The following is a 15,957-nucleotide window of genomic DNA, read 5'->3' as shown; positions in this document are numbered from 1 at the left end:
CAAACCCTGGTCAGTGCTGACTATATAGAGTCAGAGAGCCGTGGAGGTCTATGTACATCACCAGCTACCTGGAGAGGAGCGCCATCGACGTGAACCAAATCAGCAATCTAACAACACCACCAGACAGCCCGAGTCTGAGTGGCCGGATGGGCATTTAGTTAAAACTCAACAGCAAATTGTGATCCCACTCAAGACATGTCCCAGGCGACACAGGTAGGGTGTGAGAAGCTTACTGGCAGAAAAGCATGACATGGATGACAACTAGAGCAGCAACAATTACAGAAATCATAGAAAGGCAGCGAGATAATAGCCCAGTTTCAAAGGGCATTGGTTTTTATTTGAATAAAGCATCTTTTCTGCCAAAAGTCTGACCTTTGCTACCTTGACAAGTAAAAGAATTGACAAGCCCTCTCCTTTTTTTCCTTCCATGGGAGATGAAACGAAACACAAGAGGTAAGAGACGTTGTTTGAGATCAACCTTGAATAAAGCCACTTTTTGAGGAGTGGACACTCGGAACGGAAACCTGAAGACAGTTGGATTTCTTCCCTTATTCCATAAACAGAACTGCCTTATGAAGACAGGTTGAACTAGATCTTGAACTCTTGCCCCTGTCACAGTTGTCACCTGTGACTCATGGGTAGAGAACCATTTCAACCTGGAACCTAAGAACATGAATACAGCTCGGCATCTCTGATAAAACACTGCCCCAAACCTCTCCCATCATGGGTACCATCAAAGGGAGATACAGTTGGGACAGAAACAGAACATAAATGATAGATTACCTTTCCCGATCGGCAATGAATAGACGGTTGGACTAGTCTTAATAATAAATATTTATTAATTAGAGCATCTAAATGAAGATGAAAGACATGAAAAGTAAAAATACAAGAAAATAATTCGACACATGCAGCACTTGCAGGAAACGTGAGTATAATTTAATTAGTCCATGAGCTTGTAAAGGGAAATCAGCTGGCTGGCTGGTGAGGGGACAGGGAGCCGGAAGGCCACGACCCACTCAGTGAGGCTTTTTTCAAACATGAAACTACACAAAAGGTGTACTGGTGGATTGTTGGGGTCCTGTAGGCTTGGTCTGGCTCATGCTATTTCTGTTGTCCACATGTGCAACGGCTTTCTTCACCCAGTCAGCTTGTGGATTGGCACAGATCTTAAAGCCACGTCTGGTAATAAATCTGCAAGGTAAGTAAAAGACAGGGGAAGTCAGTCCCATCCTAGAAGGCTTGGGAGCAGGAGTTAAGATCAGACCAAATATAAGAGCTCTTGTGCAGAAATCACGGGACCACGGGACAAACTGGTCTTTCAGAACCACGAGACCATACATGAAAACCTTTCTTCTGTAATCTATTTTAACATAAAGGAGCAAAACCTCCAGGTAATACCCAGCTCCTCTGTTCACCATGCTTCCCAGACTCCCTTTCTCAGTAGAGCTACCAAATATTAGAACTAAACTGGAAGCTTGGCATCATCTAGTCCAGGGCCTGCATGCCATCTTCCTTTTCAAGTCTAAATATTCTCATCTTACTTTCTGTACAAAAGGTGACTTCCCTATCTTAACTTCCTTGGGTAAAGTGGCAGTTATGTGTTGAGAAGAGCTGCTATTCTGAAAATGGGATCCTGTAAAGAGAATGGTACCATGCAGGCTAGTTTTTGACACATTTTCTTGAGATATGGCAACTGATAAAACATGGCATCCTTTACTCCAAAACACCATATGAAGGGAGAGAACAGGAAGGGGGAGAAGAGGGGAAGAGGGGAGGAGAAAAGAGGGAGGGGAGAAGGAGAAGGGGGAGGGGAGGAGGAGAAGGGGGAGGGAAAGGGCAGAGAAGGGAGGGGAGGGGAGGGAAGGGAGGAAGGGGAAAGGAGGACAAATCCCGACCTGAGCCAGCCGTCTCTAAACCTAACCCTCAGAACTGACCACAGCGTTCATCTGGTTCCCATTCCAATCCTTCTGCTAAGCCAATCAGAAAGGAGGATAATATTCTTTATTTAGTTGCCAAATTTGTAGGACAATCATCATTTAGTGCTACCTAAGGCATGGTCCATATGGACAAACAAAGGGGCTGCTGGTTAAGTTGAGGTCTCCCTGCATGTTGACTTATCCCTGAGGAGCATTTCTACACACGGTGCTCTACCCAGCCCAGCTTTGGGGAGACCAACTTACACCACTGCCGTCATGGGGCCCTCCCTGAAGATGTATTTCTTGATGTTTTTCACTGGAAGTCGCCGGGTGGTTAGACTCATACAGATTTCCTTTTCCACGCCTTCACTCCCCACGCCTGGTGAAGAAAGCCAAGGAGACAAATAAATACAAAATGTAATTCCAAATAGTCTAAACATTGCAGTGCTGTAAATAAAATAACAAGGGTGATGTGACAGAGGGTAATTTGGGGAAGTGAATGTTAACTATTGGTTTTTATGGAATAAATAAATGTGTCCTCGTGTTCCACGGTAAACGTGCGCTGTAGAAAGGAGCGAGTTCGTCAAGTATCCATCCTCGCTGGGAATGGCCCGACGGGAAGTACAATTTCCCCCGTTAGGGAACCACCCTACATCGGAGAAGGGAAAACAACTTGGGAGAATTGATCATAGTAAGGGTTTGCTAAAGCCTAATCAAGGTTTCTAAGTGCCAATTTTTCTCCTCAGCAGAAGAGACGGATTCAGCTAAGAAGCTTCTAAGGAAACAGCTGCTGATGATCAAGTTTGAGCTGTAGTGTTGCTGGAAAAAGTGAGGCTTTTGTCCAACATGAAACTACACACGAGGTGTTTGCTAGCCTTGCTCCTCCTCATCTGTCGTCCCGTCACTCTCCATACCCAGTTGGCACAGTCTTGACCCACCGTCCGTGCCAGTTTATTGTCAACGCTGAACTCTCTCTGAACCTAGTGAAAGAGGGAAGTCTGCTTGTCCTTTCTCCGTTTCTCTCACTACTTAAGAAACCATATTTTTCTCTGTGAAGCATCCAACATGGATTCCCGAGATCCAGAGAATCCTACAGGAGCCTAAAGCCCCGAACCTTCTGACTCTCAGCCACGTTCGTGCGTCTGTGGCAGTGGCACAGACATCACCTGCACACACGTTGCAGAGCTGAGTCAAAGCCCAGGTTGCTTTGCCCTGTTGTTACACGTAAGAAGCTAAGCCCAGGGGGACTCGGGGAGGTCATTTAGGTAGAAAGCTCGGGAATCGGAGCCCAGCCAGCAGTCGTCCGCGGTCTCTACGGGCATCATTTCCCGTCCCCAAATCGGGGTCTCCACCAAATGGCATGCCGCCCGTGTCAGCCAAATGCCAGCCACAGTGCCTCAGTTAGTAGCTTCAAACTTTGCTGTCTCATCAATACTTTTTATTCAGTGCGCAATTTCAGGGAGTCCCAGCCTTTGCCTCCTCTATTCACGGACCCACTTGGGATCCGTGATCAGGTTCAGATAGTCTCGTCTTAAGTGGGTAATAAGTCTACAAATTAGGCTGTTGAGAGGGGAGTTCACTGCGACATGAATTACCCCCAAAGGATAGTCTCTGTTGCTGCCAGAGACACAAGGAGAAATAAAGTTCAACAGGTTAGAAAAATAATCCTTTAGGAAATAAGGGCGAAGGCCCAGGCGAGGCTCAGTAGACCTAAGAGGCATCTGGTGCCTCCTAAGTTTATCTCACTGTGTATAAGTCACTGATCTATTTGTTAGCACTTGTCACTGGCCTCTTATAAACTCAAGAAGTTCACCATAAATGGGACATTCGGGGCAGCAATCATAGATTCTCCCGCATACTTGGAGGTAATATTGATTGCCTGGTAGGAAGGTATGAGCTTCCAGTCAGTTTTAATAGGAAACATTGACTGGCTTCAGAATCTACACCCTCTAGCTCACCCCCACGTTGTGAGTGAGCTCTCACGTAACTGGAGAATTTATCAAGACCAATATTAACGGGCAAAAGCTACAGAGGCATATAAAATCGCCACCGCCATGCCACAGGTAACAGTAACCAAGACATGACTCCCTGTGAGGAAATCTGGTACGGGATCCTAAGATTCATTTCATTGTAACCCCAGGTGAGAATACCTGTTCCCATGTTCAACTTATACATAAGGAAGCGTAGACTCAGAGAGGTAAAGAGATTTACCCCAAACCCCCACCTGCCTGTTCCCATCTCGGGAGCGACCCCCGACTCACCTTCCACCACGTACGCGGTGAGGCAGCAGATTGCGAGCAAGGCCAGGACGACGGTTCTCATGGCTGAGGTTCTGACAGGCTGAGCAGAGAGGGTGGGTACCGCCACTCTCGGCTCTCTTTTATGCCTCCCAATGGTCAGCGAACTTCCTGTGGTAGGACGGGGCTTTCGAGGTGGGTGTGGAATCGCGGAAAGTCTTTGCAACGCGGATGCCTTTTTTTTTTCTTTAAGTTCCTCTGCCCCCACTCACACCAACCCCACACCTTGTGGCCTTTTCCTCCTCACCTGTGGTTAATGTGTCAATGAAACCAAGTGTGTGCATGAAAGAAGCATGACGGTCTCATCTCCTGCCGCCAGTCTCAATTCAAATCTTCCACTGCAGGCCTGCCCCAGCCATGGCAGTGTCACGGCTCAGCAAGGGACAGTGGAAAGGAAATGAGGTGGGGTGGTCACCTCATGTAACACCCGCTATGACATGAAGCTTCCACCAGCATGGATCCCGAGTGCCCAGTGCCATCCACAGAGACTCCCCGGGTGGGCTGGGGGGAGCTGCCACCCTGAACTCCCCTTCCTCAGACTCTTTTTCTTCTCACTTCCCTCCTCTACCTACGACCCTCCCCAGGGACTCAGGAAACACTTAGATTGCAGTGTTGGGAGCATGTCTCCATGCATGTTTGCTTCACTGCCACTTAATATACACCTTTTCAAGAGCTTCTGGAAAACTGTACTGACATGAACTTCACTTGGAAAAAACAGAGAAAGAAAATTATCTGTCCTCTTACCATTCTGACAGTTTTCATTTTGAAAACTTTTCCAGTGAGGCTCTGGTGGTGTGTGTACGCGTTTGCATCATTGAGACAATTGTACACAGTATTTTCACATCGATGTAAATGTCGCCCCATGTTTCTTCACAGTCTTCGTGTTCTTTTCTACTCTGAGTAGAAACACACACACACACACACACACACACACACACACACACACACATTACACCATTCCCTTCTAACTGGTTGTTTTATAGATCACATCGAGAAGGGAAACTTTTGTTAATGACACTGAATCATTTCCCTTTAAGAACCAGGACTAAAATTACTGAGCAAAGTCCTATGACCACCTTCTAGCTCTTGTTACACGCCATGTAGTCTGCCCAAGGGGACAGCAGTGTCACTCGGCGATGCCTCCGGCAGGGTGGCAGCGTCAGGCGCGCTGCAGGCCTTCTGGCACTGTCAGTCATTGTTTGGGGGTTTCTGTGTTTTGTGGGGTTTTTTGTCTTGTTCTACATCGATATCTATAAAATGCATTTATTAATTATGTGTGTAGCTAAAAGTTTTTGCCATTGCTATCAGGGATATGGAAATAAACTCCTATATTGCCATAAAAATGACACCTTAACTTCTAAGAGACGTTTCATGAATGGCAGTCGCTTTTCCAGCCAGAACTTGAGAATGGCTTCTTGGTTTTCTCCACCTGGTTACACCACCAGTCCTTCAACTCCGAACACGTCTTTCCACTCAAAGTGCTTCTCCGCCTATGACTCCTCAACTTGGAGTCATACGCTCTCTTCCATCCAATTTCCACATACAGACAGCTGGGGGTCGCCACGGACTCATGGCTGACTCACCCATATGGTGTTCTCAACCAAGCTGTGCTAAGTATACCTTGTCAGCGGCTCTGCAGTATGTCTGTCTCCACCTCTCTTCCCACATGGCCCTCGTTACCCCTTGGCAGGACGGCTGCAGTAGGCCAACCAGTGTCCCAGCCCTGGCTCACCTCCCTCTCCCATGTATTCCCCACAACTTTGTGAAGTAATCATTCTAAAGCCTTCATCGTATCATCCTGCTTCCCTACCGAGTGGTAATTACACCTCTGTGCTAACTCCCACTGTCTACAGGATTTATTTCCAATCTCTCATGGTCACATATGAAGCTAGCCAGGATCTCACCCGGCTTTACCTTTCAGACTCACCTCCCAGCACGCACGCACATGCTCCCAGCCCTCTCGCCGTAACAGCCCTGTGTGCAGCCGACCAAACACACATCCTCTTTTAGACACCCCACACATTCATTGCTTCCTTTACCTGGAAAGCCCATCCCAGCTCCCTACCTAGTAACTTGCAAACCGCTCGGCTTCCCACGCCTTTCCGGCATTCTATAGGTAAAAGTGCGTTGTGTCATCCTCTGCCCCCGTGAAACTGTGTCCCCACACTGTTCCACCTCTAATCTCCTTTTATTGCCCTGTCAATCAGACTGCTGCATCTCCCACTAGATGGCAGGCTCCTTGAGAGGACGGACGCCCACTTCATGCTCTCTGGCTCCCTGGCACTAACAGAAGGTCTGCGATGTAGTAGTCACTCACCAAATCGTTTTTGAACAAATGAAGTTTTCTTAAAAGACCAAAATTATGATGAAGGAAAGCTATTTCACTGCCATGGACTTTGCATAATGATAGTCAAACCTATAAAAGTATATTCAATGATTTGAGTAACTGGGTGTTTTCATTATCGCAGGAACTCTGCTAGACCGCTATTACCTGTAACTGCTATTATGAGTAAGTCAATTTGAGTAGCATAGCCAAGAGGTCACACAACGTACCCATCTCATTTTATACATCAAGTTGTATGGGAACACGTGAAAGCCCATTTGCTCACATATCACTGATGGCTGTTTGCACCCTACACCAGCAAAACTGATGAGCTGCACGGTCTTCAAGGCCTAAAATATTTACTATCTGGTCCTAGACAGAAAAAGATGCCTGACCCCTGGGTCCATCCCTGATTGGTACGCAATATTAAGACCAGTTATGTTCAATAGACTGTCAACCATACAAAAATGCAAAAGGAGAAAAAAGACTGAAGAAGTATACCAAAACATCTACAAGAATTCCCCCAGGAAGGTATCAAGTTCATGGCCAGGCAGGCAGAGTGAGGGGGAAATCCAGTAAGGGCTAGCTTCTCATCTTTCAAGCTCCCTGTATTGCTTATAGCTCCTTTATTTACTTTTCTTTGCCAATGAAAGCATGTGGTATTGACAGGCAGGCACTTTCTCATTGGGGGGGGAGGGGGTTCATATTCATCTTTGTTCCTTTGTAAAAAGTCCACAACCCGCAAAAAATAAGTCAAAGAAATTTCTAAAAAGGTCTGTGGTTATCAAAAGGTTAACAAACCACTGCTCTGCGCTATATCAGTTATGTATTACTCAGGGCCAGGAATCCACAGGCTCAAGGTGACAGAGGAAATGTTACAATTTGACCACTATACAGAAGAAGTTGCTTTAAAATAACTTTGGCTACATTGTTCATTGTTCACATATCAATGGGAAATCTGAAAAGAGAGGGCAACAGAGTCAAAGTAACCAACTCTCCAGCCAAGGTGAGGTTGGGAAGAAGAAAGGTGCCTCCTCTCTTAGCTGTCAAGTTATTCACTTTGCCAAGAAATTAAAATCGGTAAGTAGAGCAGTTTATTTATTTATTTATTTATTTTTCAGAAATTGCCATTTTGGCCACAAAGTCTGCCATAAACTTGAAATCCTCTGTGGCGGAAAGGATTTATGGATTAATGGATTTCCTGTGTGGAGATTGGTCAGACCTGGTCTGCCTGGAAAATACGCCCTGGCCAGAACCGGAGGCTGCCATCAGCAGCCAGCGGCCGTCCCAAGGGGCCTTTCCTTGAGAAGCTGCGTACTGTAATGGGAACCCTGAGCTGTCAAGTCGGATCAATCCATCTTATCCTTATCCTGGCTCAGCCACCACAAAATGTGACGTGAAAGAGGGTCAAAATCATCTCTACCTCCCAGACATCAGAATTAGAAACAGCACATGCAACATGTCTGGATCACAGGAAGGACTCAACAAACAGCAGTGATTCTGATCAGACAGACAGACGCTGAAACCATCACAAACATTCTGAAACTGGAACCACATCTGCCAGAGAAGTTGGTGACAAACGAGCAACAAACACGTGGTTTTCATCAGAGGTTACGATTTTATATTTTATGAATAATTATGATTGACTTTTTTGGAGTTAGCCGAACCTGTGATTCTCTGCTTCCCCGTACGTGGTCTCCTCCCCATATCTAACGTACCAGGAGAAAGATGTATGCATGTCGCTAGACACCTCTGACCTAAAGCTGGAAGACATTTTCATCTTCCCAGTGAAAGGGTCTGTCACAAATGCCAGACCTCTTTATTATGGAATAATTAGTGCATGAGCGTTGTGGATTACCTAAGAATCTGACTGACCAGCATGATTTTTATTTTACTTTTTATTGAAAATTTTCCCAATATATTTTTTTTCTGATAGAGAAGAAAAAAAAATTGAATCACTGATGACAGAGTCTCAATATTTAGTCTTGGTACCACAGGCCAATAACTATTACACAGAACCTGGAAGGATTCTGAGTCTACACACAGCACTTTAAAGGGCCTATGATACCAGATTGACTCTGAATGGGTCCCAGTGTTGACTGTAGAAACAAAGTGATGAAATATTGTCTTATCAGAGGCCAGTCATGGTCACTCATATACCCTGGTCACCCGCTTTATTTGAACTTATACTCTGTATATAATCAGTATATTGTTCTCTTTCTACTAGAATAATGTTCATAAAAGCTGAGAACGTTTCACAATTGAGTCCTCAGTGGCTATAATGTAGGAACTCAATATTTATTGATCAAACAAATGAAAATAAACTAATTTTCTTGTCATTTAATTCTTCTAAGAACTAAAAACAGAAGGGCTGTTTGATTTAGCTTGGAGCTAACTACTTTATACTGAGATTACCCTAGTATAATAAATAATATGGGGCAGAAGTCAAAAGACAGGGGGACTAGAATAGACCTTCAAAACGATCGAGCCAATCCACCATCTTTTTAACAAGTCACCATTATGGGCAACACCAGGAAACTAAGGCCTACTCTGTCACGTCCCTCAGCGGGGTTCAGAAGCCAGAAGAAAGACCACCATCAACAACCCGTGTGATACATACATGGGGGAGAAAGATGAGCTCATTTGTGGGTTTGCGTTTCCCATGACACAAGACAGAGCTCACGTGGGGAAAGGGGTTCGTGTGGTGACACCAGCTCACACACTCGTCTTCACCCCACTGCCTGCAGTGGCTCCCGTGCTGCCGATTCTCCTCGTAGTTCAGTGCATCCGGCCATGATAGACCTTAATGTAAAATAAATTATAAGCTGTCGTGTGGCGTGGCCTGGGACATCCACACAAGTCTAGCACGTCTTCCTGCCATTCTTCAAATGACATTACTAGAGTAACTTTTAAAAACTCCAAAGTGGTGTTTCTTTTAAGCGTTGCACCTAATAGCCACCATTTCATCCTACATTTCCTTACGTAGGGTATTTCAGTGCCTTTCATATGAGCCATAAAGATAAAACTGTTCATGCAAACGTCCCTGTAACACCTATAAAAGTTTTGGATTCCTCTTTGCTGCTCAGCTGGGTTGGGGACTTCCTTTTCCCTTCTCTTTCTGACGATGATGATTTCCCTCTGGGTCTCCAGCAGTCTACGTCACGCAGCCCACGCCGGCACCAGCCTCTACCCTCCCATAGCCTCCTCTTCTCTCTGTCTGCTTCCTTCTTCCTTTCTTCCTGTCTTTTATATTATTCCAGCTATAGGAATTTCTCTAACGCTTGTATTTTTATTTCCTGTTGGAAGAGCCAAGTCCATTAACTTCTGAGTTCACTGTCAAAACCAAAGACAGAATTGTCCTCCCACTGGTAGAGTCAGTTAATAATCCCAACAAGCTGGAAGAACTGACAGCATGGGTTGCCCATTCATTCACTCATCAATTTTCTTATTCTTCAGTAACTAAATTATTTGAGGCGATAATAATGGTAGTTTCTATAGATTATTATTAAAATAAACTGAATAAATTAAATAGAACAGTAAATAAAATAACCCCTGATATTTGAACTACATGCTAGACTTTGAGTGTATTCCTCTCTCTATATATTCAGCTGTAATAATAGATTTTGCACACCTGATATGTTCAGCTGCTAAGGTTAAAAAACACATTTTGTTTTTAAATTTGACTTTCTGAACCTAGGCAAAGTATTGTTTCTTAGATATTCCCACATCTGCCGATAATAAACTTTTCCTGATCCAGCAAAAAAAAATATATATATATATATATGTATATGTGTGTGTGTGTGTGTGTGTGTGTGTGTGTGTGTGTATCTTTGGATATTTCACCAGCATCTGGATTTTTCTCAGATAGACAAAATAAATTTACTCGGGGTGATAACAATTGCATAATGGACATGAAAATTTGATAAATGTGTAAATCTTGCTTATTTTGTGCTTAACATGTGAGTGTTAAGAACTGTTAACCCTTCAGTACACAGTTCCTAGCAGTGAATGTTTCGAAAGCATTTTGAAAAAGTTACAGATACACTTTAGGCATTTCTGGCAGGAAAAAAAAAAAAAAAAGTTTTACCTTTGCCAGAATGCCATACAGTTGGAATCATACAGTATGTAGACCTTTTCGTATTGGCTTCTTTCACATCGTAAACTGTCTTTAAGGTTCTTCCATGTCTTTTTGTGGCTTGAGAGCTCATTTCCTTTCATACTAAATAATACCCTCCTGTATTTATGTACCACAGTTACTTGGTCCACTCACCTATTCAAGGACGTCTTGGTTGCTTCCAACTTTCAGCAACTATGAATAAAGCTGCTAAAACATCCACGTGCAGGTTTTCCTATGAAAACTTTTACTGTTGAAAACTTTACTGCATAAGTTTTCAACTCCTCTGGGCAAATTCCAAGGAGCACGATTGCTGGGTCTCATGGTAAGATGACGTTTAGCTTTGTAAGGAACCACTACGCTGGCTTCCAAAGTGGCTGCACCATTCTATGTGTTCCAACCAACAGTGAACGAGAGTTCCTATTTATTATCCACGTCCTCGCCAGCATTTGCTGTTGTCAGTGTTTTGAATTTTTGCCATTCTAGTGGGTGTGCAGTGGTATCTCATTGTTATTTTAATTTGCAATTATCTGATGAGTATGACATTGATTATCTTTTAACACCCTTATTTGTCATCTGTCTATCTTCTTCGATGAAGTGTCTGTTCAGATCTTTTGCCCAGGTTATTCAATCACATTGTTTTCTTACTGCTGAGCTTTAAGAGTTCTGTGTATGGTTTGGATAGCAGTCTTTTATCAGGGCAGTATTTTGCAAATATTTTCTCCCCGTCTGTGGCTCTTCTTCTCATTGTGTCTCTCACAGAACAGAAGGTTTTCCATTTTAATGAAATCCAGCTTCATTTTTTCTTTTAAGGAGCATTATCTCCACACCCAAGATCATCTAGATTTTCTCCTATGTCATCTGCTAGGAGTTTCATAGCTTTGTATTTTACGTTTAGGTCTATGACAGATTTTGAGTTAATTTTTGTGAAATGTGTATGGTCTGTTTCTGGGTTCTTTATTTTTTATTTTATTTTATTTTATTCTTATTTTTTTGCATGCAGATGACCAGCTGTTCCAGACCATTTGCTGAGAAGATTACCCTTTCTCCAATGAATTGCCTTTGCTCCTTTGTCAAAGATCAGCTGACTATATTTGCATGAATCTATTTCTGGGTTCTCTATTTAGTTCCACTGATATAATTCTCTATTTCTTTGCCAATACCACATTGTCTGGATTACTGTAGTCATGAAGTCTTCAGATGTCACCACACAGGTGTCCTAGAGAGTGTGACCCGGGCGGGCAGTAGCCCAGTGTCAAGCTTGTGCCTCTGACAAGTGCTGTGACAATCCTCCTGTAGGCAGTCCCACAGCGCAGTCTGGGAAGTATTCCTGACTAAAGCATGTTTTATTGTTTGCAACTCAGAACTCTCATGGGAAGAATGACCTCCATAGAGAGTCTACTGTATGCTTTTGATGGAAGTTGCCAAATGTAGTTAGTCCTTTATTAGTCTTAAGGCAGTGTGGTACATTGGAAAGAAATGGGACGTAAAGCCAACAGACTTGGGTCTGCACCTGGGCTTTGCCAATAACTAACTAAGTATATGACGTGAAGAATCACCTAACTTTTCCGAATCTCTGTTTATTCTTCTGAAAATGGGGGTAATTTCTGCCTCATAGGGTTATTTTGGAGACGGAAGTGATCTAAACCAAAAGCATTTCACAGGTAACAGTGAGCCCTCAACCAGTGCTGTTTCCACTTACTGTCTGCCAAACATGGGGTGACCTTACTGCAAAGTACCGAAAAATAAGACTCTCCATTTGATTGGATGTACCAGCTTAGGAAAAAGACAACAAAAGAGAAAATAATTAAACATTTTAAGGAAATACAAGGACTTTTAGCATGAGTATCCTGAATTTTTTAGTAGTAGCTTTATCATTTAAAAATAATGCTTAAATATTAATATAACATCCAAACAAAAAAAAAGGGATCAGTATATCTTATGATATAAGGTAGACCCATACGAGACACATGTTTAGATGAGGTATCGAGGGAAGAATTCTCTATATCTATTCTAGTTACTTAGAGATGGCTTCACTGCAGAAGTAGGATTTCTAAAAACAAAGATAAAGTTATATAGTCTATTTATTTCTGTTGAAAAACAATTTTATATTTTTTCTTATATGAGCAGTTTAATGACTATTAATTATAGGCAAGTATTTGAAAAGCAAAAATGAAGTTAAAATTATCTACAATTCTACTGTCCAGAATAACCATGCCCAGGGCTTCAGTGTCTATCTTTCCAGAATATTTCCTATGCCCTTAGGTACAGATAGACAGATGACAAAAATGAGCCTACGCTATACGTACTATTCCTTAGCGTGTTTTCTTTTCACCTAAAAATACTCTTGAAAATATTCTAGGTCTACAAACACAGAATTGTATCATTTTTAATGGCCACAGAGAATCTCTTAAATGCATTTAATCAAATTCATTTAAGTGACCTCCTATTGCTGGACAATGAGATAATTTTAACATCTTTGGGTAGTGATCCCATCATTTCTTTAGGCCAAGCCCTAGACGTACAGCCGCTGGGCTAAAGACGCGATACCCCTGGTTTCTTAGCATCACCCACCTCTGTGGAGCAGAATCATGATACTCCCAGAAGCCACCTCAGTGCAAAGGAACAGAAGCAAGTCTGGGGTTGTTTGTGAGGACGTAACACAAAGTCATGGTAAAAGTGAGCCTTCACCCAGCACCCGCGCTGTGGCTGAGGCCTGGTTTTCATCCTAGAACAGCACTGATGCTGCAGACAGAGGATATGGAGGCAGGTCCCACCGCCCTGCTTCCTTATTGGCCCACCCACACGCCATGCATACACACTCAAACCTCCCCTGATGCAGAGTGAAATCCACAGTGGGTCGGTGTGGTTTATTGAAAGTAACCAAAAATGCAGTGAAATTTTGTCACCAGTGGTGATGAATACTTTCAACATCATTAGTCTTTAGACTCGGACCATTACCGTCAGACGCTGCTCAGAGGCTGCCCCTAGTCACGAGAAACAAACTGTCTCCACTCACCACTTGCCCTCTCTAACACCAGGCAGTCCAGATCACTTCTTTCCGTTTGTCTGCTCCCTCCGTTTCCACAAGTGCTGACACTAAGCTATGCAAATAGAACTTAAAACAGCCTGTTCAGGGTAAAGCCTGGCTTTGGAAACGGGGACTCTGAAAAGACAAAGGGGAACTGAACTGAAAGATGGATGCCCCCCGATTTGGCCTGGGAGTAGGTACACGTCAGGCTTTAATGCTTTGCTTTCACTATCAAAGCCTGACATTGACCTCCCCAGAAAAGTGTAGCAGGCCTAAAACACAACAGAAACTGTTTCCTTGAGTCTTAGGCTTCACTGCCAAAAGGGGCTACAGCAAGGGCCGTGCACACAAAATCACCATGGGACGTGACATGGACGGAACTTCCCTTCCAAAGTTCCACGAGAGCAAATTGTCTTGTGGGTATCCTGTAAAAGACCATAACGTTGCATTTGAACAGGGGCGAGAGTTTTCTGATGAGAGAATTTCTACAGACAGGCATATGCCCAAGAAGATGACATGTGGGCATCCTCACAGAACTCGAGCACAAGTGAATTAGTCTTCGTAGCTCAAAAGGAATCGCGGGGAAAGTTGGGAGTGTTTGAACCAAAGCAGAAAAAAAAAAAAAAGTCCCTCAGGAAGGCAGACCGACCTTTACCTACCAGCATGGGATTACTTGTCATTTATAGGCTTCTACCAGATCAGTCCAGGATGTGCTGAGGGGAAACTACCAGAGCAGAAGCTTCTAGCAAACCCACTTCGCTACGTGAGGACTTTCTCACCCTAGAGGTGTTGAATAGAAGCAGACAGGGCTTACAGGAAGTGCCATCATGAGAGGCCATTTAACCCAGCAATCAAAACCAGGAAGCCTGTGAACGGTGGAGAACCAACTGTACAGTTTCAGACGCCAGAAGACCCAGTCGACACTATTTTTAATTTGATTTGATTTGGTTTGTTTGTGGAACATCTACCTCCAAGAAGTGTATATTGTAGTGGCTAAGGGCCAACCCGCCTGCTGTGTCCGTAGCCAGTTTGATCACTTAGTGACCATAGGATGTTCAGCAAGTTACTGAATGCACTTACTGTCTCTGCTTGGTGTCCCTGTCTGTGTAAAACAAAAGTGAAATTATTGAGTTAACACATGCAAAGTACTGAGAGTTGTTCCTGGAGTGTCTTAACCACGCAAGGTACATAAGAGTGGATAGTGTTAATATTATGCGAAATCTGATGTGCTTGAGAGTGAAAGGTCTTAAAAGAATATTTTAGAGTCATGTTATATGAGGATAAGTACCTACTTAATTCCGTTGTGGGAGAAGAAAACACTTGCTTTTGCTTCAATGACTAAGAGGCTGAATGGGAGTTTTTCCTGATTTACCTAGATACTTAACTTTCCTTTTCTGTTTGTCAGATTTTGCATTTGAATACAACACACGGACCAGGCATACTCTGCTCCAACGTGACTTGCTGCCTTTTGCATGGGGAAGTTGAGCGTGGGCTGGGGCAGGACAAAGATCTGCTGGTCTGCAGAGTGTATTTCTGTATCAAAAGTGGGCTGGAGTCCTTGGAGGTCTCGTCCAACCAGGGTCGCCAGATAAAATACAGGATTCCCAGTTACATCTGAATTTTAAATAAACAACAAGTGATTTTTAGTATATCCTAAACATTGCAAGGTACATGGAACGTACTTATGCTCAAAATCATTTGTTGTTTACCTGAAGTTCAAATTCAACTGGGCATCCTGTGTTTTCATTTGCTAGATCTGGTAACCCTACTTTACTCTGCAACAATAAAGCTACAAGTCCCTTAGACATAATTCTCGGCTGCTAGTGATAAAGGGGATATTATTTTCCTATTAGATTTTTACCCCATCCAAAATCCACTCTAGTTACCTATCCATAACTTCCTATAAGGAATTATATTCATATTTTGTGTATCATTTTCTTAGAGCCCACTAACAAACATGGCTGCACTTTCTCATTTTGGGACTATAATATAGTCAACTTCAATTATCTTCCATTTTCCCTAGTAAGGAGAATGATTTTCAAACTCATAAGGACAGAGCGAACAGTTATAAGAGAGTTGAAGATGAAGATAGATGGTAAATAGCAAGAGAGAAGTGAGCCATTTTAATAAGTTCAAGTCTCTGGACCAAGATGGATTACGTCATCCCATTCTCAACGGCCTCCTTCTCAAGGGCTCTGCCCTCCTCATGTCACCACAGCCAGGACTATTAATGTTCCCCTTTGTCCGTACAGTCCCGCATTTGATTACTACTAAAT

General features: G+C 43.4%; 1 protein-coding gene across 1 annotated transcript; it reads right to left on the bottom strand.

Annotated features, from left to right (window-relative positions):
- Positions 1–916: 916 nt before the first annotated feature.
- XCL1 (X-C motif chemokine ligand 1) lies at positions 917–4,357 on the bottom strand. Its single transcript, XM_033093644.1, has 3 exons — positions 4,178–4,357; positions 2,181–2,295; positions 917–1,191 (listed from the first exon to the last, which is right to left on the bottom strand). The coding sequence occupies exons 1-3, from the start codon at positions 4,236–4,238 to the stop codon at positions 1,044–1,046; spliced, it is 324 nt and encodes a 107-aa protein (XP_032949535.1). The 5' UTR covers positions 4,239–4,357; the 3' UTR covers positions 917–1,043.
- Between the last annotated feature and the right edge of the window lie 11,600 nt (positions 4,358–15,957).

Source organism: Rhinolophus ferrumequinum, chromosome 22 (assembly GCF_004115265.2).
Source record: "Rhinolophus ferrumequinum isolate MPI-CBG mRhiFer1 chromosome 22, mRhiFer1_v1.p, whole genome shotgun sequence".
Taxonomy (NCBI): domain Eukaryota; kingdom Metazoa; phylum Chordata; class Mammalia; order Chiroptera; family Rhinolophidae; genus Rhinolophus; species Rhinolophus ferrumequinum.
Note: the sequence above shows the minus strand (reverse complement) of the source record. Positions and strands in the feature narration are given on the sequence as shown.